At 32.3% G+C, this 22,437-nt stretch overlaps 4 protein-coding genes across 7 annotated transcripts in view; 2 read left to right on the forward strand and 2 right to left on the reverse strand.

Annotated features, from left to right (window-relative positions):
• The window catches only part of LOC126854211 (RNA polymerase II elongation factor Ell), a 79,630-nt gene extending 77,218 nt beyond the window's left edge, over nucleotides 1–2,412 (reverse strand). Inside the window, exon 1 of the mRNA XM_050600743.1 lies at nucleotides 1,861–2,412. Within this exon, the coding sequence (XP_050456700.1) occupies nucleotides 1,861–2,004 (144 nt within the window). The 5' untranslated portion in view covers nucleotides 2,005–2,412. The remainder of the gene's footprint in view (nucleotides 1–1,860) is intronic.
• A 2,934-nt stretch (nucleotides 2,413–5,346) lies between these two features.
• On the forward strand, nucleotides 5,347–6,376 carry LOC126855153 (biogenesis of lysosome-related organelles complex 1 subunit 2). The gene has a single exon (XM_050602604.1). The coding sequence runs from the start codon at nucleotides 5,606–5,608 to the stop codon at nucleotides 6,092–6,094; it is 489 nt and encodes a 162-aa protein (XP_050458561.1). The 5' UTR covers nucleotides 5,347–5,605; the 3' UTR covers nucleotides 6,095–6,376.
• A 699-nt stretch (nucleotides 6,377–7,075) lies between these two features.
• On the reverse strand, nucleotides 7,076–9,362 carry LOC126855229 (elongin-C). 4 transcript variants are annotated; one of them, XM_050602727.1, is made up of 5 exons: nucleotides 9,183–9,362; nucleotides 8,616–8,674; nucleotides 8,323–8,391; nucleotides 7,957–8,150; nucleotides 7,076–7,791 (listed from the first exon to the last, which is right to left on the reverse strand). In XM_050602727.1, exons 2-5 carry the CDS (start codon nucleotides 8,646–8,648, stop codon nucleotides 7,650–7,652), a joined length of 438 nt encoding a protein of 145 aa, XP_050458684.1. In that variant the 5' UTR covers nucleotides 8,649–8,674; nucleotides 9,183–9,362; the 3' UTR covers nucleotides 7,076–7,649. The 4 variants fall into 4 exon arrangements, with proteins under 4 accessions (XP_050458684.1, XP_050458937.1, XP_050458770.1 ...); XM_050602980.1 differs by lacking the exon at nucleotides 9,183–9,362 and adding an exon at nucleotides 9,077–9,094; XM_050602813.1 differs by lacking the exon at nucleotides 8,323–8,391 and having other exon boundaries at nucleotides 9,183–9,353.
• Nucleotides 9,363–12,106: 2,744 nt separating this feature from the next.
• LOC126853834 (protein artichoke) lies at nucleotides 12,107–20,665 on the forward strand. The gene is made up of 8 exons (XM_050599929.1): nucleotides 12,107–12,334; nucleotides 13,674–14,284; nucleotides 15,486–15,659; nucleotides 16,051–16,169; nucleotides 16,349–16,495; nucleotides 16,643–17,713; nucleotides 17,908–19,363; nucleotides 19,713–20,665. Exons 1-8 carry the CDS (start codon nucleotides 12,330–12,332, stop codon nucleotides 20,180–20,182), a joined length of 4,053 nt encoding a protein of 1,350 aa, XP_050455886.1. The 5' UTR covers nucleotides 12,107–12,329; the 3' UTR covers nucleotides 20,183–20,665.
• The last annotated feature ends 1,772 nt before the right edge of the window (nucleotides 20,666–22,437 follow it).

The raw sequence follows: 22,437 nt of genomic DNA on the forward strand, positions 1-22,437 counted from the left end.
TTCAAATTATTTTATATCATGGAAAATCGTGAATTAAAATTAATTAAACTTTTATCGTTTTTTTAAAGCCTAAGAAGCCTAAGAATTCTGAACGAGCAAATATGATAAAAAAAATTCGTAAATTTGACATAAAGGATTGTAAATGATATCAAATTTTTTTTTTCTCTTTTTATCCTCTATTTATTTTATAAAGATAAGTTTAAAAAAACTTAAAGTTGCTTCGCGACATATTAATGTAAGATATACGGTTATTCGTTATCATTACACAATTTCATGTTAGTCAAACACAGCGAAATATCGAATAATAAGTAGAATTACAATTTATCGACAACGAAAATGTTTTATCAAAATCGTTTTCTCTGATTTTATGGCGCTTCGCTAACGTATAAAATGCAATTTGAGTTGAAACGGATTACAAGTGACGTAATAAAATAAAACCCCCAAAAATGATATCGGTGATAAACGGCGGAGCAATATACGCAAGAGGATTAAATTCTATGTATTTTTTATCAATTTGCAGTATCTGAAAACAGTACATATTTCCGCATTTAACGGCTTTATTTTGACGAAGACGCGCCTCATCATATACCATGATTTTTCTGCTTTCCAATCTTATGCGTGAAGTTAGAATCAGCTGATGTAAGAATTCGCAATCGCTTTATAACGCTTCATGCTCGTTCAGACCGAGTACTCCTCGATTTAAAGCGACGGAAAATACGTGCAGCCAGAAAAGCGCCGGGGAAAATTTAACGATAAAAAAGATAGAAAAAAATATGCCTTCTTTTTTACAAGTATTTCAGCGAATCAGTGACGCGTCAGTATTTAACACTCACTCAATTATGTGAGAGAGCAAAAATGAGCGCAAGAAAATTCGCAGACGAGCGCCCAGTTGGATAGATTGCAGAAATCATGCTATCGATGTGATGTGACGTGAAATGATTCATCTGTTTTCGCGTTCACGGTAAGAGAGGGAGGATCTTTGCAAGAAAGTTAGGCGATTACGTCGGAGCTACTTTTCTTGTAAAGAATGCTTCAAAGACCGCACATGTAAAATTCCATAAGCAAGGAAGTCGTGCGTCTGGCTCCTTTACGCACACGTAATAATTTTTCGATTCGGCTCCATCCGTACTCTCGTGTTCTTGTATTACGTAATTACCTTCAAAGCAGCAGACGTGTCGACATCGCGCGATTCGTTCGCTCGCTGCTGCTGCTGCTGCTGCTGCTCGAAAGCCGCAAAAAAGGAGATCGTACACTGAGACGAAGGCGTATCGAATTTTCGGGTTTATCGGCCTCGCGAAAAATTCTCGGAGCTTTCTCGAAAGTGAGAGAGAGAGAGAGAGAGAGAGAGAGAGAGAGAGAGAGAGAGAGAGAAAGAGCAGCTGTTCACGAAGAAAACCGGCCTTCTCTCGAACATGTTCTCCTTCAAGAAGAATAGATTATAGGAGGGAACAGAGAGAGAGGGAGGAGGGAGGGAGGGAGGGAGGAGGAGGAGGGAGGGAGGGAGGGAGGGAGGAGAGAGAGAGAGAGAGAGAGAGAGAGAAATGGGGAAGAGGGAGATAGAGAGAGAATCGAGCTAACTGCTAATTTGTCGAAGAGTTCCCAGGCGTCAGCGAAGACATCGTCACGACAAAATTTCGCACGAGATATGACGAATAAGTGAGCGAAACGATCGGATATCTCGCCGTTTCTCTCCTTGGCATGATATTACGATACACACGTACGTAGCCACGCGAGTGTATACACGCCACTGTCGCGACAATACGACGACATACACAAGCGCGCGCGCGCGCGCGCGCTCATGACGATCCTAGCCTCTCTAATGCAAAAAGCATAAATGCTGATATGACAAGAACTACTCACCCGATTCTTGAGGTATTCTTGGATGGCACGATACGATGAATCGGTGAGTTTTGCGAAGATTAGAGACTTGTGTTCGTCAAAATTGTCGTGCGATGATAAACCATACTGAACACCTGGCACCAGCGCCATTTCTCCGTCTCCCATTTCGTCGTGTGCTTCTCACTGTCTCGCTCCCACTTGAGAATGATTCCTCTTGGCGCAAAACCTAACCAGCTGACACGTCCTCTCCGCTCGTTCGTTGGCGCTCGCCGTTAGTACAGCGCACGACGATAACAAATTCCTCTTTCTCTCTGCGCACTCACGTTTCTGTTTTAAAACTCCTTTTCTCGTCTTTCTCACTGTCGTCGATCGGACGAGTTCCGCGCAGCGCAAAATTTGCGCCGTACGGCGCGCGGAACGAACACAGCCAATGACACCGACAACGAATATCTTCAGCCGGAACTCTTGACGCGAGACGAGACGTTGCCTCGCGAAACGTGTTTTTCCTTCTCGCCACGCTCGCACCACCTCGTCCCCTCCTCCTCCTCCTCCTCCTCCTCTTCCTCCTCCGCCGCCACCGCCACCGCCTCCGCCGCTACCACCACCACCACCACCGTCGTCGCCGCCGCCGCCGCCGCCGCCGTCGCCGCCACTTCCTCTCGCGCGCACGGTCACCGTATGTTTTCTATCTGTCTCTTTCTTTCTCTCTCACGATTCTCAACACACTATTATTCGCGATGAGCCCCCCGACCCCGGATCGGACAATGTCGTAGCGTAAGGCAGTAATACCCTGTAAGCGATATTAACGATGTACCATCCTCGAACGTGCTCGCGATTTTCCATACACTCTATTATCTCTCAACCGTCGCATATTAGCACGCCGATACGACTCATTTCAAATTTTTCCTACAATTGCATCGAGCGATACGGGAGAGCAGCGCGCCCGTCGTTTTAGCGTAAAGAAATATAACTACACACTTTCGAACAGCCACCTGATAGGCGGGGCTACCGAAGAGACATCAACCAATCGCGTCGCGTGCAAGGGAAAACTTGACAACCGAGCCAAAGACAATTTCAGCATCCTCACGCGGTGACGGCCAACGATCGACTGCCAACTGCTAGTCCGTTCTTACTGTTTCGCCCTGCGTACCTTTGTCGCCACCTGTCGGTATCGGCGCGAACTTTGCTTTGCTGTGTCGCCATAGACATAATATATCTAGACCGAGTGTTGAATGTCTATGCGCATATGTAATACTACTATATTGCTAGTCACGTATCTTCCCGAAAAATAATTTCTCACTAGTTAAAAAGAGATAAATATACTTCCGAGACATTGCGTTCTTTTTCTAATTTTGGTATACGAATTACTGAAATAGATAATCCCATACAATTCAAGATGAAGCCTAATCAGCCATTTAGATAGAAGAAGAAGATAATTCCATATAGCACAGAATGTTGCAGAGTTGCGACAACATTGTAACATTGCATTTTATGACATTTTGAGACCTATTACGGTTTTCGAAACAAAGTGAAAAATACAAAAGTGAGAAAATTCACTAGAATATCTACAATTTCATTTGTTGAAATCTAGTAAATCTATTCACTTTTATAATTTTTACCTTGTTTTAAGAACCGTAATAGCTCCCCTGATGTATGTACGTATACACATATACATATATGATTTTATACAAAAATGTCGATGGGCAGCGAAATCTCTTGAAGAAATTTTCTTTAGCGCAAAGATAACCATAACAAAATTATTATATGTCTTTATTGTAAAATAAAATATATGTAAAATTTGTTATAGAGAAGAAAATATGTGGCGTGTGTTGGCTTCTTTTACAAACGAGGTAAAATCAATCATCAATGGGTGCGTTCCACTTAACGCTCGCAACGCTCATGATATCATTTCATCCTTGTCGTTCACTGAAGGTTAATCAAAGATAGATGAAGCTCGTGAGCGCTGCGATCGTTAAGTGAAACATGCTCAATGGCTCGTATTCATAGTCCGTTCTTATATTTAAGATCGTTTTAAGTCTGGTCAACTTAAAGGCCATTGCACGTTAAAAAATTTTAGTCGTAATCGTAAAGCCGTAAGTAAATCAACCAATCACACTTCAAACATTTTTAATACGTTTAGAATGTTTGATTGTGATTGGTCAATTTTCTTACGGCCTTATGATTACGACTAAAATTTTTTAACGTGCAATCGCCTTAAGAATCTATTCAACCAATGAAATAACCGCACAGTATCTTAAGACCATACTTGAGAAAATCTTAAATATAAGAACGGATTATGGATACGGGCCAATATTTGTTCTTAATATTCTTCAATATTAGATATAATAAAAATATTAATGAGGTGAAATTTTATCAACATAAAAAAATGAAATTATTCTACTTATTGCAATACGGATGTTGACGAATTATTGAAATTCGTAACAATGTACGTCTTTACTACCTAGGAATTATATAAGCGAACTATAGACGTATTGGTATCACTGTATCTTGATGTAAGAGCTTATTCTCTCACATCTCAATAAAAAAAAATAATTTGGTTATCTTGTGATTTGTTGTATGTTTAATAATGGCTTTGCAAAACTTTGGTGGTATTACATTTATATTGCTGTTTATACATTTAAATGTAATGCTCGCTACAGATTTTGATAAAGGTAGGAGAGATCTATATGGTCCATATCCTAGGATACCTGATAAGGAGTTGATCCAGGTAATTTTTGAGCAATTGTGACATTAATTTCGTTACATTACGCTTAACCTCAGTATTAATTGATTTGATTATAATTCTAATTTCAAAATTAGTTAGACTAAGATTAAAGTGTTACTCAATATAGGTGAAAGTATTTTATTAATCTCGTAGACTTTTAACATTTACAATATTGATGAAAAAAAAATCATAATTATTATTTACTATTTCAGAAAGAGATAACTTTTGCGGAGAAATGCAAGAAATTTATGAAGTCGCCTAAACAAACTTTTATTATTCATTAATGTAATTGCTGTACAATGAATGTATAATATATATATATATATATATATATATATATATGTAACAATATACAACAATGAATATATGTACAACAATGTACAATTTTTCAACAAGAGAAAAATGTAGCAATAAATGAATGTTATAGTAATTTATATTTATTTAATTGTATATATATATGATTGAGGGCTCCAGAAACTTTATTATTTTTTTTTATATGCAATATTCAAGCAAATAACAGTTCTACATAACTTTGTTTTTTCTACAGTCGGAAAGAAACAAGTAGTTTTTCTTATAGTTCTTTATTGTATACTAAATCCAAGTCTGTAAAGCAAAAGCCTATTACATTAGATTTTTGAAAAAAATTTTGAGTTTGAAACATTTAAAAAGTGCATATTAATATATTACATACAATATATTACAATACAGTATATAGCATAATTATATTTTTTTATTTTTTGAAATATATTAGTAACAGTTTATTTCTATATACATTAAAATAAATTATTTTGGATTACTATTTATTGCTGCATGTGCATCAATTCAGTTAGAGAGAGAACAAAAAACGAGAGAGTAAGCGAGGGGGAAGTTCAGATGGCGTTACCAATCAAAAACGAAAACGCCAATAGTTTTTTCGCTCTATCCCATTCCCATATCCAATTCCAATTATGTTATGTATAGAGATCAGTGATTAGATCCTAGCTTGGTCAATCAGTGTTAATTTAAATCGTAAAAGATGTTACGTTAGTAATCATATCAATTATGGATCCGTCAAAGAGCGAAATGCAGACCGAGCCAACGTTGATCGAAAATCTGTCAGCAGAACAATATTCGAGATGCGAATCGCCAAAACGTGGCACCACGCTTTCCACCAGCACCAGCAGTTTTGAGGCGTTGGATCCGCATGATCCGAATCTAAGTCGTTTGGCGAACACGATGTTCGAGAAGACAGGAGAATATCTGCAAGAAGAGCTCACTTCCATCCACGCAGATTATCAATTGTTAGAACGTTTAAACAAAGAAACTATCGCCAAGTACACAGAACTGAAGATTATTTCGTCGAATGTCGTGCAATCATTGGATTCTCTAAACGAGAAGTATCAAAAGTTACAGCCGATTCTAGATAATATCAATCAGATTGATGATAGTGTCAGCAAACTGGAGCAAGCTGCTTATAAACTTGCAGCATATTCTAAACGTCTTGAAGCCAAATTTAAGGATCTCGAAAAAGAATATACAAAAAGCAAATAAAGTTATATAATTGTAAAGGTATAAACTGTTGTCTATATATATTTATATGTAATAGATAGATAATGTTATAATGTCAAAAATATTTATCACCAACATAAATAATTGTATAGAGAGAGAGAGAAAGAGAAAGAATATAGGAGCTTTTCAACAAGCAAATACAAGCAAAGATACAATGTTATGCAATTAGCAATTGAATAGAAAACTTTTAAATTCCCAAAATTGTTTCTATGTGACAGCCAATTGTATAACGTTTTTTTTTTGTTTTTTTTTTACTGAAAAGCTGCCTACATACAAGCAATAGTGAAAAACATGTTTTTTTACATAATATTTATTCATGATTTATTTATGAGACCATAAATACATTTTATTAAGATTCTATAAAATATTGTGCATTTCTCTGTATATCACATAATACTTGGGTTACATCAAAACTGAAATTTAATTTTTAGACAGGTAAAGAGATAAAATTATGACCAGTAAAGAACATTTATTTTTCAATGTAATCTTCATTTATATCACAGCATTTTTGCCATTGATGTACCAATGCGTTAATATTCTAACACAAAAAAAAAAAATATTGCAAACAATAGATTTTGTTTGATTCCTTGAAGGAAAGTGTCAGGTGCTTTCAATCAGAAGAGAAGATGAACTTAAAACGTGCGTGTTACAGTAGTTTAGATATCGGGACAGCCTCCTTTATTCTGCTGGTATTATCATATTGGCATATCGATATAAATAGAGATTACATTGAAAAATAAATGTTCTTTACTGATCATAATTTAGTCTCTTTATCTATCTAAACATTAAACTCCAGTTTTGACATAAAGAATCCAAGTATATAAATTTTATAAATAACTTAATAATTTTATTAAAAATGACACATTTTATTTCTACAAACTTGGTCTTTTCTTTTTTGCAATATGTTGATGGAGTATACCTGGATAATTATGATATAATAAGTGTAAATCCAATTAATATAAATTAAGAATAAATATTTATATTTGAAAAAAGAAATATAGTTATGTTTTATATATATATATATACGCGCCCGCGCACACACACACTCATACATTTGATGTAGCATAATATAAAATATAACAATTATAGGGTTAATGATTTAATACATAATATTAATTTGTTTCTAATGCTATTGGTAATTTTACTGAAATGATGCGTATAAGTTATATATACATATACACACACATGTATGCGCGGAAAATGCGTGTGGAAAATCCATTATCAGTAATTATCATATGTGTATGTGTAGTACACACACACACACATACACACATTACAATATTACTTTGACTATAAATTAACAAACAGCATACAAGTGAAATATTCAGAATATATAAATGTAAGATTTCAAGATTGCATTGTCTTGTAGCATTAAAATGTCTATGTCACTACTAGTACAAGAGTTCGATATGCTCAATTATTATGCTCCAAAATGAACTTCCAAAGTATCACAATATGTAAACACATTCATATGATCATAATAAAGCTGCATTGTTTTTGTAATTTAATTACTAAAATAGACCAATACAAATGATGTTTAACAGTCTAAGAAATTACCAGCCATTAATAATTCTAGAGCGATTTCGGGTGCAATGGGAAATTCTGGTATTTCTGTACTGCTATTCGTGTAGCGCACTTTGTAAGTAAAATACATACAGACTTTTTGCAACACATGAGACCTACAAAAAAATATATATTTGTTTAAACAATTTAATTACATTCATATCAATACAAGAAAATAATATTATTTTATATTATTGAAATATTAAAAAATTTTATATTATTGAAATAAGAAAAACAAACAAATGAATAACTTGTATGTTTACTATATTTTGTACACTTACGGGATTTCTCGAAAATTAACTTCATTAGCTTCATTCTCTGCAAACTGTCCAGGACCACTTAACATAGCTTTGATGGTACCACTTGTTAATGCATGTTCTCTTTTAACAATAAACTCATGTCCATCACTACTGACCAGTTTCACATACATAGCATTTGGGCCTTCACAACCTCCATAAATAGGACCAACTTCTTGCTAAAAAAAATTTCAAAAGATCAATTATAACACTCGTCTATATACATTTCAACTTTTTTTTTTATATTAGAGGATTGTATAATATAAACTGAAAACAATATAGATATGAACAGCAGGATAAAGAAAAGGAATCCTATTTAAGCAGCAAAATTTAATTTGGAAAGATAGGTACCACATGCAGGTCTTTAGATGATCTGCCCTCTTCTTCTTCGGTTTTATCGACACTTGCTTCTCCATTGGACTTGATCCAAAGAAATTATTATCATTTAATTAATATTTTAATTTACCATTATTATTTTAATTTACCATTAAGTTTTCAGCTTTTCAGAAAAGGAATGGATAAAATCTCAATGTATAAAGCAACCTAATATATATACATTTTTATTATGGAAAAGTTTTAGTATACATCCCAGTCACCACACGGAGCAGTATTACAACATGCAAATAAAATTGTTTTACATATACCTTTTCAGCCTGCATATTCACATCGGTTGACATGTTTGTAGTCGTGTGCAAATATTCTTCTAAAACAAGACAGATATAAATATATATTTATATTATAAATACATAAGCAAGTAAATATATATAATAAATATGATTAGCATAAAAGCATAAAACCATTGTTTATGAAGTTGTATGAAATTATTAGACTGAATTATTAAACAATGTGCAATAATTAACAACATCAAACAAAATATTTTGTATAATAAATAGTGAATTCTCATTAGTCATAAGGCTAATAATAGATTAAGTTGTGTATTAAAACAAATGTTGCAGATTGTTTCACAAAAAAAAAATATATATATTTTACTGTTCCGACATTATTTTATATTTGTAAGCGCACACAAAATTATTGTCGAGTTTCTATCACTAATTAAGTTAAATAAAAATAATTTGCTATTGTATTATCATTATGGACGTTACACCAGTGCTTTTGTTATTGTAAATGCTATCTGATCACACTGCTGGCTAATTGATTCACAAATATATTTATAATTTATATATTACGAAATCGCAAGTAATTTTATATACCTCACACGTAATAAAGTTTTTTCTTTCTTTTATATGGATTTTCGTCTTAGAGGGAGGCAATATCACAATAAAGATTCGGTCGGTAAGAATGACTTAGAATAATGGACAAAGGCAAACCCCGAATTAGAGTCCCTATAGTAAGAGTCTTAGGTTGATTGTATATGTCATTTTCGAATGGACGGGTTAATCCAACCCGGATCAATTAATCACTATATTTTACTATGAATTAGAGTTTTTCATTAGGAGAGACAATGCAATGACGTCATTAAAGGCCATATTATGTTGCAGCTCAGGCAGCTGATAATTGCGAATTGACCAATCAAAATAAAGCAGTTTGCCGGTTGATTGGTCAATTCGCAACTGTCAATCTCAATCGCAATAGTTATTTTCTCGCATTGCGCAAGAGCCTTAATTTCGTGCTTTTTGCGTTCTCTCTCGCTCGCATAGCACTTTCTTTTGTTATGTCGACATTATCGCATTGACTTTGCCAATAAAAGACTTGAATTCATAGTAAAATATAGTGATTAATTTATAATCTGTTGGACTAATCCGTTCATTCAAAAACGCCATGTGTCGATGGTGCGTTCAGAAAACACAATCGTTGGATAGCAAAACGTAATTGGTTCTTACTTCTAGAACTAGCAAATTAACGTTGAGTGTTGACAAGTCGAGCATTACTAGTTGTGCAACAGTTATGCTTTCTTCTTCTTCTTCTTTGGTTTTTTAAATGGCCACGTCCAATCTAGACATGATCAAGACATTCCGGCCAAGTTATGTTTTCTGAATGCACTCTATAATATCTAATAAGGCCGGTTCTACAATGGGTGCTCCAGCAGCGACGCGGTGCGACACGGAGTATCATTCTATCTTTCTTCAAGTGAACAACCAGTGAACAACAAAGATATGAATGATGCTCTGTGTCGCACTGTGTCATTGCTGAAAAGCACCCAATAAGTCATAACCGTAAGGAAATTGACCAATCACAATCGATAATTCCAAAAAAAGTTGACTGTGATTGGTCACTTTGGCTACGACTAAAGGCCATTGCATGTTAAAAAATTTTAGTCGTAATCGAAAAGCCGTAAGTAAATCAATCAATCACAAACATTCAAACATTCTTATTATGTTTTAGAATGTTTGATTGTGGTTGGTCAATTTTCTTACGGCCTTATGATTACGACTAAAATTTTTTAACGTGCAATGGCCTTAAGAAAGTGTATTTTTTAAATTAGTATCATGATTCGGTACAAGTATTGTCGTTTCAGTCTCTCATCAATTTTCTTTAAGTTTGTGAGATCTTTAATCATTTTTTATATCATTATATATTATTAATATTATGTTTTCTTTGAATTGGTTTTTTTTTCTTAGAAGCGAAAAATCGCTCTTATATTAACATTGTCCTTTATTTGATGTTCTATGCACAACCATTTAAAAAAAAAAATTTTTTTTATAATCCACATATAGTATGCAATATCCAAAAGACGTCCAGAAGACATCCCGAAAATCATTTTTGGACATAGAGAGGATATCTTCATAGAATGTCCTTTGAACATCTTGTTTGACCTTGAAGAGTTATTTGAAGGTCACATTTAATTTTTTAAATGGAATAGTATATTTTTTATTGCATATTCTTGTAGTCCATCTTGAGAGCTTTCCAAAACACTATAAGTATTTTTTTTTAAGTACTCTCCGCGTTATAAGACTTTAAAGTTGCAATATTTTTACATAAAATATAAAATATTTTGTATGTTTTTGACGAGTTGTCAAAAATATTATTACAACAAATGCTCAAAAAACGTTTCCATTTTCTTGACTCCACATCGTTGTTCCTGGATAGCGCTAAAAGTAGGATGATCCGAATTTTTTGAAACATGCATAACTACAGACATATGGGTGAAAAGTTGATTTGACCTTGGAATGATCTCTAAGGGTCAACTTGACCTCATAACATGACATATGCAAGATATTTTGTATTTTATATTAAAATATTGCATGACATATTCAAGATATTTTGTATTTTATATAAAAATATATAAAAAATAATTTTGAAGTCTTATAACTCGGAAAGTACTTAAAAAAAAGAAACAGAACTTTATCATAGTGTTTTGGAAAGCTCTCGAAATAAGCTACAAAAATATGCAATAAAAAGTAGGCGGTTCCATTTAAAAAATTAAAGGTGATCTTCACACGTGACCTTCAAGCAACTATTATAAAGTCAAATTAATGACACCATCTTATGTCCTCCTTGGAACCATACAATTTTTGTCTGAAACATTTTTGCTGAAAATGCTTCGTTGAAGAATTATCGAGGTGCGTTTTTTAAAATGGGTCACTTTGTATATATATATATATATATATATATATATATATATATATATATATATATATAAATTATATTATTTAATATTTAAAAAAAAATAAATGTTAATATATAAAAATTAGTAAATTTAGTAAATAAATTTTAATTTAAGATTAGTCGTTATTTATTTTTTCTCCATTCCTTCCATGTCTTTTTTTAGATCTTTTTAATTTTTTGTGCTTATCATTAAACGTAACATAAAGTCACATACATATGATGCAAAGCATCGAAGGTTGCCTTGCACGATTTAACTCATCGAGATCTCCGTTATGTCGGAATCCGCAAATCCCAAGGATGGGCATGGCGCTCCCCTCCTTCAAGATCCTTCTCTTTCACTTGGCCGTCACGATTTTTTGTCGCTCTAGTAGCTACAGGCAGCAAGCAGTCAGTGTACGTGTACGGTTGGCTACAGTTCAATACACTCTCGCTTACATATTTCATCCATCATAATTCTCTTTTTGATGTAAGAGAAAAAAAAAGATACAGAGAAAACATCATAAGGATACACAATATCTTATTCGTGGAAGATATCCTCCCCTTGATCATTTGATTCAAACTATCACGAAAACGAAACCACCAATCTGGATGATTTGATTCATTGGTTTGACAATAATAATAATGAGTGCATAGTGATCCATATGTATATATGTGTGTTTTATTTTTATGTATACTAAATATGCAATATGTCTATGCGAATGGTAATGTTGATTAGCTGATTAACGATAAAGAGTGGATGGATATCAATTGATGAAATATTCACTACATCTGTGCTACTGTAAAGTGTTATCATGGTGTAAGTTGAACATTTCTCTGATATTAGTAATTGAATAAAATTTGAATAGTATTATAGCAATAATACGTTAAAAACTGATCCGCTTATTATAAATATACAATTCCTTTACGGAAACGATAAGCAAAAAGAATAATGGTTCATATAAATTAAAAGAAAGTTTAATTCGCAGAAAAACATATTAATAATGATTAAAAAAGCCAATCTCGCGCATGTGTGCGCATTCTTTTTATCTCAGTATATATTGCCTTTTTCAAAATTCGTAATCCAAAATAATGTTTTATAAAATTTTATTGTGACATTATGGATGCCACAATGTTCTTTTGGTTTAAGAACGCAAATAAATGTGTAAATATTATTATATAATTACTTGCGTTCTATTATCTTTAGCCATTCACGAGATATTGTTAATCTTTCCTCATCATAAAATATCTTTCTTTGTTTGAGATGCATATAATCGGCAGAAACGCTTTAAAAATGCTTTTTATCACGGCTATTATTAAATCAGCCTATAACATTTTAACATTTACTGTTCTAATATATCCGTTCCTTCTGTCCATGGAATCTGTACAAAAGAATGAAGAAGATTATAAAACAGTACTAAGACAGTAAAATTGTACCTCTTATCCCCGTCTATCTTTAAATTTATTATTTGACATATCTAAAAAATATGATGCCCTTATAAGTCATAAAAACTATATAAGAATTCTGAAATGATTTGTTCCTGCTGATATGTATCTTGCGTATTTTTACAATTGTGATGATCAGGACAAAAATATCGAAAAAAAACTAATCTATTTAACTACTACTAATCTATTTAATAACAAGATATTACTTGTTAGTAATTATACAACATAATTATAGAGTTATTTCAAATCGTTGCTTTTGAAAAAAATAAACATTGAAAATCTACACAAATAATAAAATGCTATTCTTCATTTAAATTTAAATTTGAAATTTAATCTAAACTTTACTTATCAGAATCAAATATTCAAAACATTACAAAAAAAGTTAGCGAACGTAAAAATTCTCGTTGCGAGAAAGCAAAGAATATAAAATCTATAGTCGAAGAATATTTAATAATTCTGAGACACCCTGTATACGTAGAAAGCACCGAAACACCGTTACATCTGTTTTAATATTAAGAAAAGATGCGCGAGAAGAGCTTCCTCATGTGATCATATGAAGTCTAAAAAATATTTGAGTTGTATTATTTCGACAATATATATATAAATATATATATATATATATAATAAAAAAATTTAATTATTATATACATATAAATATAATTATATGTATATATAGAGAGATCAAATCAAATTTGCGCTTTTTTTATTTGTAGCTCATATCTGATAACGATTTTCCTATTGTGGAATATCTTTTCATTGAATCAAGCACAATGGAAACCCTGCATTGAATTGAAACAGGATTTTCTGGTGCCTTGCAAATGTGCCATATCCATGGATTATCCACCATTAATTGAAATGGATTGCGATCGGGTAATTTTTACGCGCGACATGATGAACATCTTGCATGATCAGCCGATCGTATCAATCAGCCAGAGGAATTGTGGCTACCAGACTTTACCAGAAGATCTTATTAATTCCGATTTTAATCTCAGGAAACTCGACCTATCAAACAATATGATCCATCGACTAATGGATCGTATACTGCAACTGCAGAGTGAACTATATGAGCTTCGACTCGCTGATAATCTGTTGGGTGACAATTTAAACCCAATATTTTCCAGCAATGAATTTCATAACATGGAAAAACTCAAAATACTCGATCTCAGCAGAAATGGTCTCAAAAGTATTGAAGAAGGAATTTTAAAAGGATGCACTAACTTGGAAGAGCTATATCTTGATGGTAACAATTTGACTGCGGTGCCTACTATTTCTTTGAAAGGCCCACGTGCTATTAAAGTGCTGTCCTTGGCCCGAAACAATATCGGTATGATTATAATGTACAGACGATTCATAACATAATAGTAAAAGTTGTTTAATTTGTAGTTCACTTTTATATAGAGTATCCCGAGTCAATCGCGTTACTCATCATGTGCAAGTAAAGCAGATAAAATAGAGAAGAAAAATTCTTTACCATTTTATGATTTTTGCAATAAGTGAGAAGTTGAAAAATTAATTAAAAAAGATCGACCGATGCGCGCGACTAGCGAATATTAAATATTAGCATGCGACAAGAAAGGACAACCCATTAATATGTGATTGCTAGGATCTAGGATAATTCACTAGGAGAATTCAGTATTATGTATACCACTCGTAGCGCGCCTGGCAATCGCATACTTTTGGATTGTCTCTTTTTCGCCGCGCGCTTATACTCGCGCAAATTAGTCAATCTTTTTTAATTGATTTCTCAATAATTATTACAAAAATCGAAAAATGGTAAAAGACTTTTCTCTTCGGTTTTACCTGTTCTCTCTGCACATGATAAGTAATTATACATTTTATACATTTGTATATTAATTCTTACATATATATATATATATATATATATATATATATATATATATATAAGCATGTGCATATATTTTTACATGCTACGCAAGTCCATGTATGTGCGCGTATCTTTATTTTTTTATATTTTTATATTTTTTAAATGTTATATTTTAAAAAAGTAATTTTATAACCATATTTACAAAAAATATTAAATACTTTATAATTAAATGCTTTTTTACAACACAATTTACAATTATTAAAACGTTTTTCATGACATCTAATTGTAAAATAAGAAAAATATCGGAAAAACAACAGTTATGTTGTTTCAATCGCCACATATATTGTCTCTTATCGTTAGCTTGAAAACGATATTTTTCGACGCAAGAATTTTCACACTTAATTTTCTCTATTCTCTATTACACTATGCCATTGACACATCTGTATTCAATGAAATGTTCTTGTACTTAAACAATATTTAAGTAATACCTACTTATTTACAATAAAAATATATATTGATTAGCATGGAACAGATATTAATTGTTTACTTACGAGTCTTTCTTGATAAAAAAAATAATTTGAGCACTTACAATTATTTGTAAATTATTTCTAATAAAAATTTTATAGCGATTATAGACCTTTCGGAACATTTGTCCGCAAATATTGACTTAATACTTCTGATTCCTTATCGTATTTTACAGATTTTCTTCCACGAAATTCTTTCATAACATTTAGCGAATCACTATTACGATTGGATCTCAGCTACAATGAATTGTCTCACATGGAAGACAATGCCTTTTTCGATCTTCAACATTTATTGTTTCTAAACATTTCTCATAATTCTCTTAGTCGCTTCAACAGCGATGTCTTTAGAAGTAAGTAGTGTATATTAATAATATGCTCTTATTTGTATTGACATTTCTCAAAAATCCAGATTTCCATCAAAAAATGTTTCGTACAAAAATTTTATGATTTTGAGGGAGTCATAAGACAATGCCATATTGAGTTGATTTTGGATGAAAGTCATGAGATTATTTCAAAGATATTTTCATTTTCTCAAATGGAATCATTTTAATTTGTTAATATAAATCGATCCCTTGCAATATTTGGCATAAAAAGTTATAAGAATGCAAACTCCAAAATCTGAAAGATCGAACGAAATCCACCGAAAGTCAATTTACCATAAGGAATATGGGATCTTTTATTAACAAAAAATCCAGCAAAACTGCAAAACTACAATAAAAAAAATTACTATGACTATTTCAGGTGTATCCAATCTATTTCAGTTGGATCTTTCAGCTAATTTTCTCCAGGAATTTCCTACCAACGCGCTAAGACACTTAACATATTTGAAATTCCTGAATATTTCTAACAATTTGATTACTGTAAGTATTGCCATAAATGATCAATTGTCATCAATATGTAAACATATTTAGTTATCATTGTTTTCCAATTTGCAAAAATTTTATTTCAATATACGATTATATTGTATTTATCTTGCATTATGACGATCTACAAACTACTTCTTTTTATTTCTTCTTTTTTTTTTCTTTTTTTTTTGTAGGAAATAGAACAGATACATTTATCACGATTGACTGAGCTGCAAGTATTGGATTTTAGCCGAAACAATATAGGTCAGCTCGGAATTAATACATTTTCCAATCTTTCCGCTCTCACTAGACTAGATCTGAGCCTTAATGCGCTGCGTACGGTATGGTCTTACATATATTAAAAATTTATTACAAAAGAACAAAACTGAAAATCAACTTATGAATTAAAAAATATTTTTCAATTTGAACAAAAATAGTATCGCAGATTTGTAATTTTGTATCGTATTTTTATATGTCATTTCTTATAGATTGATGAATCATCTTTTGTGGGCTTGACAAAATTGAAATGGTTATCCTTAGAAGACAACAACATTCTATTGGTGCCAGCTTCAGCGCTCAAGCGATTACCATCTCTGGCACACTTGCATCTGCAATTCAATCGCATCGCCGCACTATCCATCGAACTAATTCACGCCACATCGACGAATCTTGTTACTTTGAGCTTGTCACACAATCTAGTACGCGAGATACAGCCCAGATTGTTCTACAACTTCAAACATCTTATCGATATCAAACTCTCTGATAATATGCTATCAGTCATTTCACAAAATGCATTCGCTGGTTTGGAAGATACCTTGTTGAATCTCGATATATCGTATAATCGACTGACAACTATCACTGAATTGCTGCTGAAGAATCTGCTCTCGTTGAATCTGGCAGGTAACCAACTAAAACGATTACCGCCGGAAACATTCAAATACTTACATAGACTGAGGTATTTAAACCTCAGCAGCAATCCCTTATACGGCGGCTTTCCGCCTGTATTTCCCTCATCTTTGATCAATCTCGATATATCGCATACAGAGCTTAAGATCCTACCAACTATATTACTATTAAATCTTGAATCATTGGAGAAAATCTTTCTTTCTGGCAATCAACTACAGGAAATCAACGAAGGCACTTTTCAAAATTTCTACAATCTCACAACAATAGATCTTTCGTATAATACCATCCAGCGCATCGATATTGGTGCCTTTGTCAATCTCATTAATCTCTACTCGTTGAACTTGTGTGGTAATAAGCTCACGTTTTTTCTTGGTGAGCACTTCAACACCGGCACGGGCTTAGAAATCCTCAATTTGTCAAATAATCGTATCAGTCAGCTGTCTCCGACGGCCTTCGTGATCCATCCGAGGCTTACGTGGATTGACCTCTCAAACAATCAATTTGTTCAGTTTCCGGGTGACTTTATCAAGTCATTGCAGTTTCTGAAATGGCTAGATCTGTCTGGGAATATGTTGCATCATGTGAACGAGTTTGCCTTCTCGCAGATGGGAAGATTGCGCAATCTGAATCTCTCCAATAATAGAATTGAATCGGTATGTACGATATTGTGATAAGTAATAGCAAGAAAAAAAAAAGAGAGAAAACATGAAGAAAAAAATAGAGAAGAAAAGGAAAGAAAAAGAAAGAAAAATATATATGATACATAAAAATTTATAATAAAAATAAAGATAAAAAATTTATTAATAAACAAAATAAAATTTAATTATTGAAAATAAAATTGTTACAGGTAGATGAGCTGGCCTTTTACAATTCTACGCAGCTTCAATTATTGGATTTATCTAACAATATTTTAGAAACGTTGAGCGAACGCACTATGGAGGGTTTATTCCGATTAGAATTTTTAAATCTATGCAATAATCGACTTGCCTCGCTACCCGAAACCATCTTTGATCCCTCAAGGATTCGCTACATTGAAAAGATTGATCTATCTGGTAATCGTTTCAACGAGATACCAATCCGCGCTTTGCAACGACAATTGGCGTCATTATTTAGTTTAAAAATAGCTCGCAATCGAATAGTGGAAATGTTCACGCAAGTCATCATCAACAATGTAAAGGAACTTGATCTTTCTGAGAATCCATTGAGCGAAAACGCGATACGTGCCATTTTAGGTGAGGCAAAGATTCTACGATCGTTGAATCTAGCCGATACGGGTATCAAAACTATTTCTAGGCTAGAGATGCCATTCCTGAAGCATCTGAATCTCTCAAGTAATGCAATCACAGACATTCAACCAGACACGTTGGAGCGCACTACGATGCTAGAGAGCCTAGATTTGTCGAAGAATCGTTTAACAGATTTTACAAATTTGACTACTAACTTTAAAACTCTATCCATACTCCAGAGTTTAGACATCTCTAATAATGAAGTAAAGAGCATCAATGAGAGCAGCTTCGACAGATTGGTCACACTACGCTCTTTAAAAATGGCAAATTTAACGAATAGTACCAGGATCGAGAAAAACGTATTCAAATCGTTGAAAAAATTACGATGTCTACATGCTTACAATTATCCTAAGTTAGGCTATTTCGACATACAAGGTATTTTGAAGGATATGACAAATCTAGAGACGTTGGACATCGAGATCAAAGATCCATCAGTAGGTAACGAGCAGCTATCAATACACACTCATCCTCGTCTGCGAGTATTAACATTGCGAGGGGAAAAATTGCGTAATATTTTCTCGAGTTCGCTGGTTGGTGTGCGAGGACTAAGATTTTTCCTAGGTTTAAAGAATACTTCCATAAACTCGATACCGGCTGCTCTTTTCTTTCCGGTACCGCGTTCTACAAAGATTGAATTAGACGTTTCTGGTAGCAAATTCACCAATTTATCAGCTCAGCTATTAGCCGCTTGGGACGAACGCGGAGATTTCATAAAAATCAGCGGATTAAATAATAACCCCATCAATTGCAGTTGCGAGGCAAAACATCTATGGAGGTGGCTCAAATTATCAGGCAATAAAGCGCCTGTTGTAATCTGCTCTAATCCTAAACACTTGGAAGGTGTAATGCTGAATGATCTCACAAAAGAGAATTTCTTGTGTAATCATACCACATCAACAAAACCGCAAATGACGGAAACCACGTTATTGATGAAGTCAACAACGCACGAACCAGAAATAATATGGACTGTTGCTCCGATGGTGCAAAATAATCGAAACAAACATATTGATCATACAAGTAAATTGCTGTTCGTCAAGCTTAAATATTTTTAATTTTTTGTCTATCGATAATTTTTAAATAATCGATAAAAATTTTGGACAACTAATTGTTTTTAATTTGAAATAAATTTTGATCTTCGACAAAAAGAGATTAATTTAATTTTTGAACAAAAGTATATTAACTCTTTAATTAACAAATAATAAAAAATTATTTTGCTATTTTTTGCTATAACGTTTTTTTTTTATTTTAAATTTGATATAATATTTTTTATATAAGCTTTATATATGTATTATATATAATATATATATATATATATATATATATATATATATATATATATATATATATATATTATACTGATTGACAGATGCATCCACAATGGGTAATATTTCAAACACTGATGATACCCTCATTATTAGCATTATTGGCGGTGTAGTGGCATTTATCGCAATCATCATTATCGCAATTTGCATCTGCCGATTACGATGGAGCAGCCGAGTGCAAGAAACGAGAATGACAACGATGGGAACGTCAATCATCCCCGAGGAATCAATGATCCCTGAGACGTCAATTATACGACCAGCAAGTGCATATTCAGGCAAGATTAATCATCATGATCTATACATAGGTTCGTACAACAATTCGACTTTAGAACGAGGCAGCAATGGTTCTGTGCTACTGACTACCCCTATGCAGATGATGCCCTACACACAGTCGATACATATGATGCATACTATGAATCCGTCCTCGCCCTCATTGTCTACGCAACAATTCTATGAATATTATGACAATTCACCTCTTCCCATATACGTTACGGAAAGTAAAATAGACAAATAATTGATGTAGAGGTATCGATTCCCGAATATCATAAATATCCAAAAAGTACATTAAAAAATATATTTTAATAAAAAATTTGTATGTATATATACATATATATACAGGGTGTCCCAGACCATTGGGGACAAGACTCGTGTGCAGATAGTGCGCGCGGATCAAACTGAATCGATAAGTAATCCTCTATCAATTTTTTGTATAATGCTTAATAAAAGAATTATTATACTGAGTAAAGTCTAATCAATCATCGCCGATTTTTAGCTGAGCGCACATCGGTGAGTTGCGCTGTAACTGCTGAGCGCTCACGCACACTACTAAGCGCGCGGCTCACCCACGTGTGTCCGGCTAAAGATCAGTGAGGATTCGCCAAACTTTACTCAATAATAATTCTTTTATTAAGCGTTATACAAAAAAATGATACAGAACTTTTCGACTCAGTTTGGTCCACTCTACCAGCATACGAGTCTTGTCTCCAATGATCTGGGACACCCTGTTATATATATATATATATATATATATATATATATATATATATATATATATATAACTAATATATAATATAAATAATATATAAATAATATATAATAAATATATATATATATATATATATATATATATATATATATATATATATAAGCAGATTCGTAGAAAACAAATTTTATGATTTTTATCATTTTACATTACATTCTCTTATACCACAGATTAAAATTTGTATAATTTTAATAAGTTAAAATGTTGTCAAAGTAAATTGTTTTTATGATATTATAATACACTATTCTAATTATAAGTCTGCAGTATTCAAAGTACATTTTTTATATCGACAAGCTGGTTTTTTTATACAAAGTGTCGAGAATGAGAGAGAGAGAGAGAGTGTCTCGATTTATTATAATTTTATTATCTCGTGTATATGAAATCGTTGTATGTAAGATACGTATGATGTAGTATCTAATGTATACCTAATATGAATTTTATTAAATATTATAAGTTTTATATTTTATAATAAATTACGTGTCATGTTTGAACATAAAAATTTTTTGTATGTTTGTATGTATTGATAAAAAAAGTTAATGTTTCAGATAAAATGAAATATATGTATATGTGAATCTAGACTTTAAAAATTTAATTTTATTATAAGCCGAGGTCAATCTCTTTTTAAAAACGATATGATTTGTCTCGTTTGTAAGTTATATAATGATTATTTGAATTATAGCAATAATTAACTCACTATAGTCTTGTTATTATTGACACATTAACGAAAAAAAATAATAAATAAAAATAAAATTTCTGAAAGATTGCAGTTCTTAAAATTTTAATTTGTATTTTTTTATTTATTATTATGTCCATTTTCGATATTTTGCTCATATTTGAGCTTAAATTTTTGCAATTTGAATTTTCAAACTTTAAATTTTTGTGCGTAAAAAAATTTGTTATAAAAGAGATGCAAATAAAGAAAAAATTTTAAATATCTATATTTTTTTAAGAGAAATAATCTTATATGTATGTACATAAAATGTGTATATAAAAATTTACGATATCTACAATATCTTTTCAAAATTCATTTTTTTATTTTTTTATTTAAAAATGTATAAAAAAGTTTATACATTTATTACAAAATGTTTATATTGTGTAATATTTATTTCATATTTAAATAAGTATAAATTGTTTGTAATTTTTATTTTATTTTTTTTGAAATTATGCTTTCCAGAACACTTTCTATTGTTTTCGCTCTTAGAGCCTATTTACCTGGAGCCTGGAGAGAGAATGCTGGCATCATATATGTAATACTACTATATTACTAGTCACATATCTTCCTAATAAGCGGCGTTAGCGAAAACATTACGGTGCAGATATATATCAACCTCTCACTTCCACAATTTACTTGCAATGCGCATGCGCGAATTTTGTTGAGCCAATAGTACTAAATGTTACGTAAGCCCTACGTATACCAGCGCATGCGCATTACGTCAAGTATACGAATTGTGGAAGCGAAAGATTGATATACGTCTGCACCGTAATGTTTTCACCTGCGTTAAGCTTTGACTAGCAATATAATAGTAGTATTACATATATGGCTGGAACAAAAGTGTGTCCAAAATGTATACGAGAGAGAAAGATATAGATGCCTATTTGTCCTTTGTACGCATGCGTTGAAATTGACAGCTATCTGTTATAAATTGCTTAGAGCATATATATATATATATATATATATATATATATATATATATATTCATACATGCTCTAAGTAAATTGTGATGAAT

Source organism: Cataglyphis hispanica, chromosome 1, assembly GCF_021464435.1.
Source record: "Cataglyphis hispanica isolate Lineage 1 chromosome 1, ULB_Chis1_1.0, whole genome shotgun sequence".
Lineage (NCBI taxonomy): Eukaryota > Metazoa > Arthropoda > Insecta > Hymenoptera > Formicidae > Cataglyphis > Cataglyphis hispanica.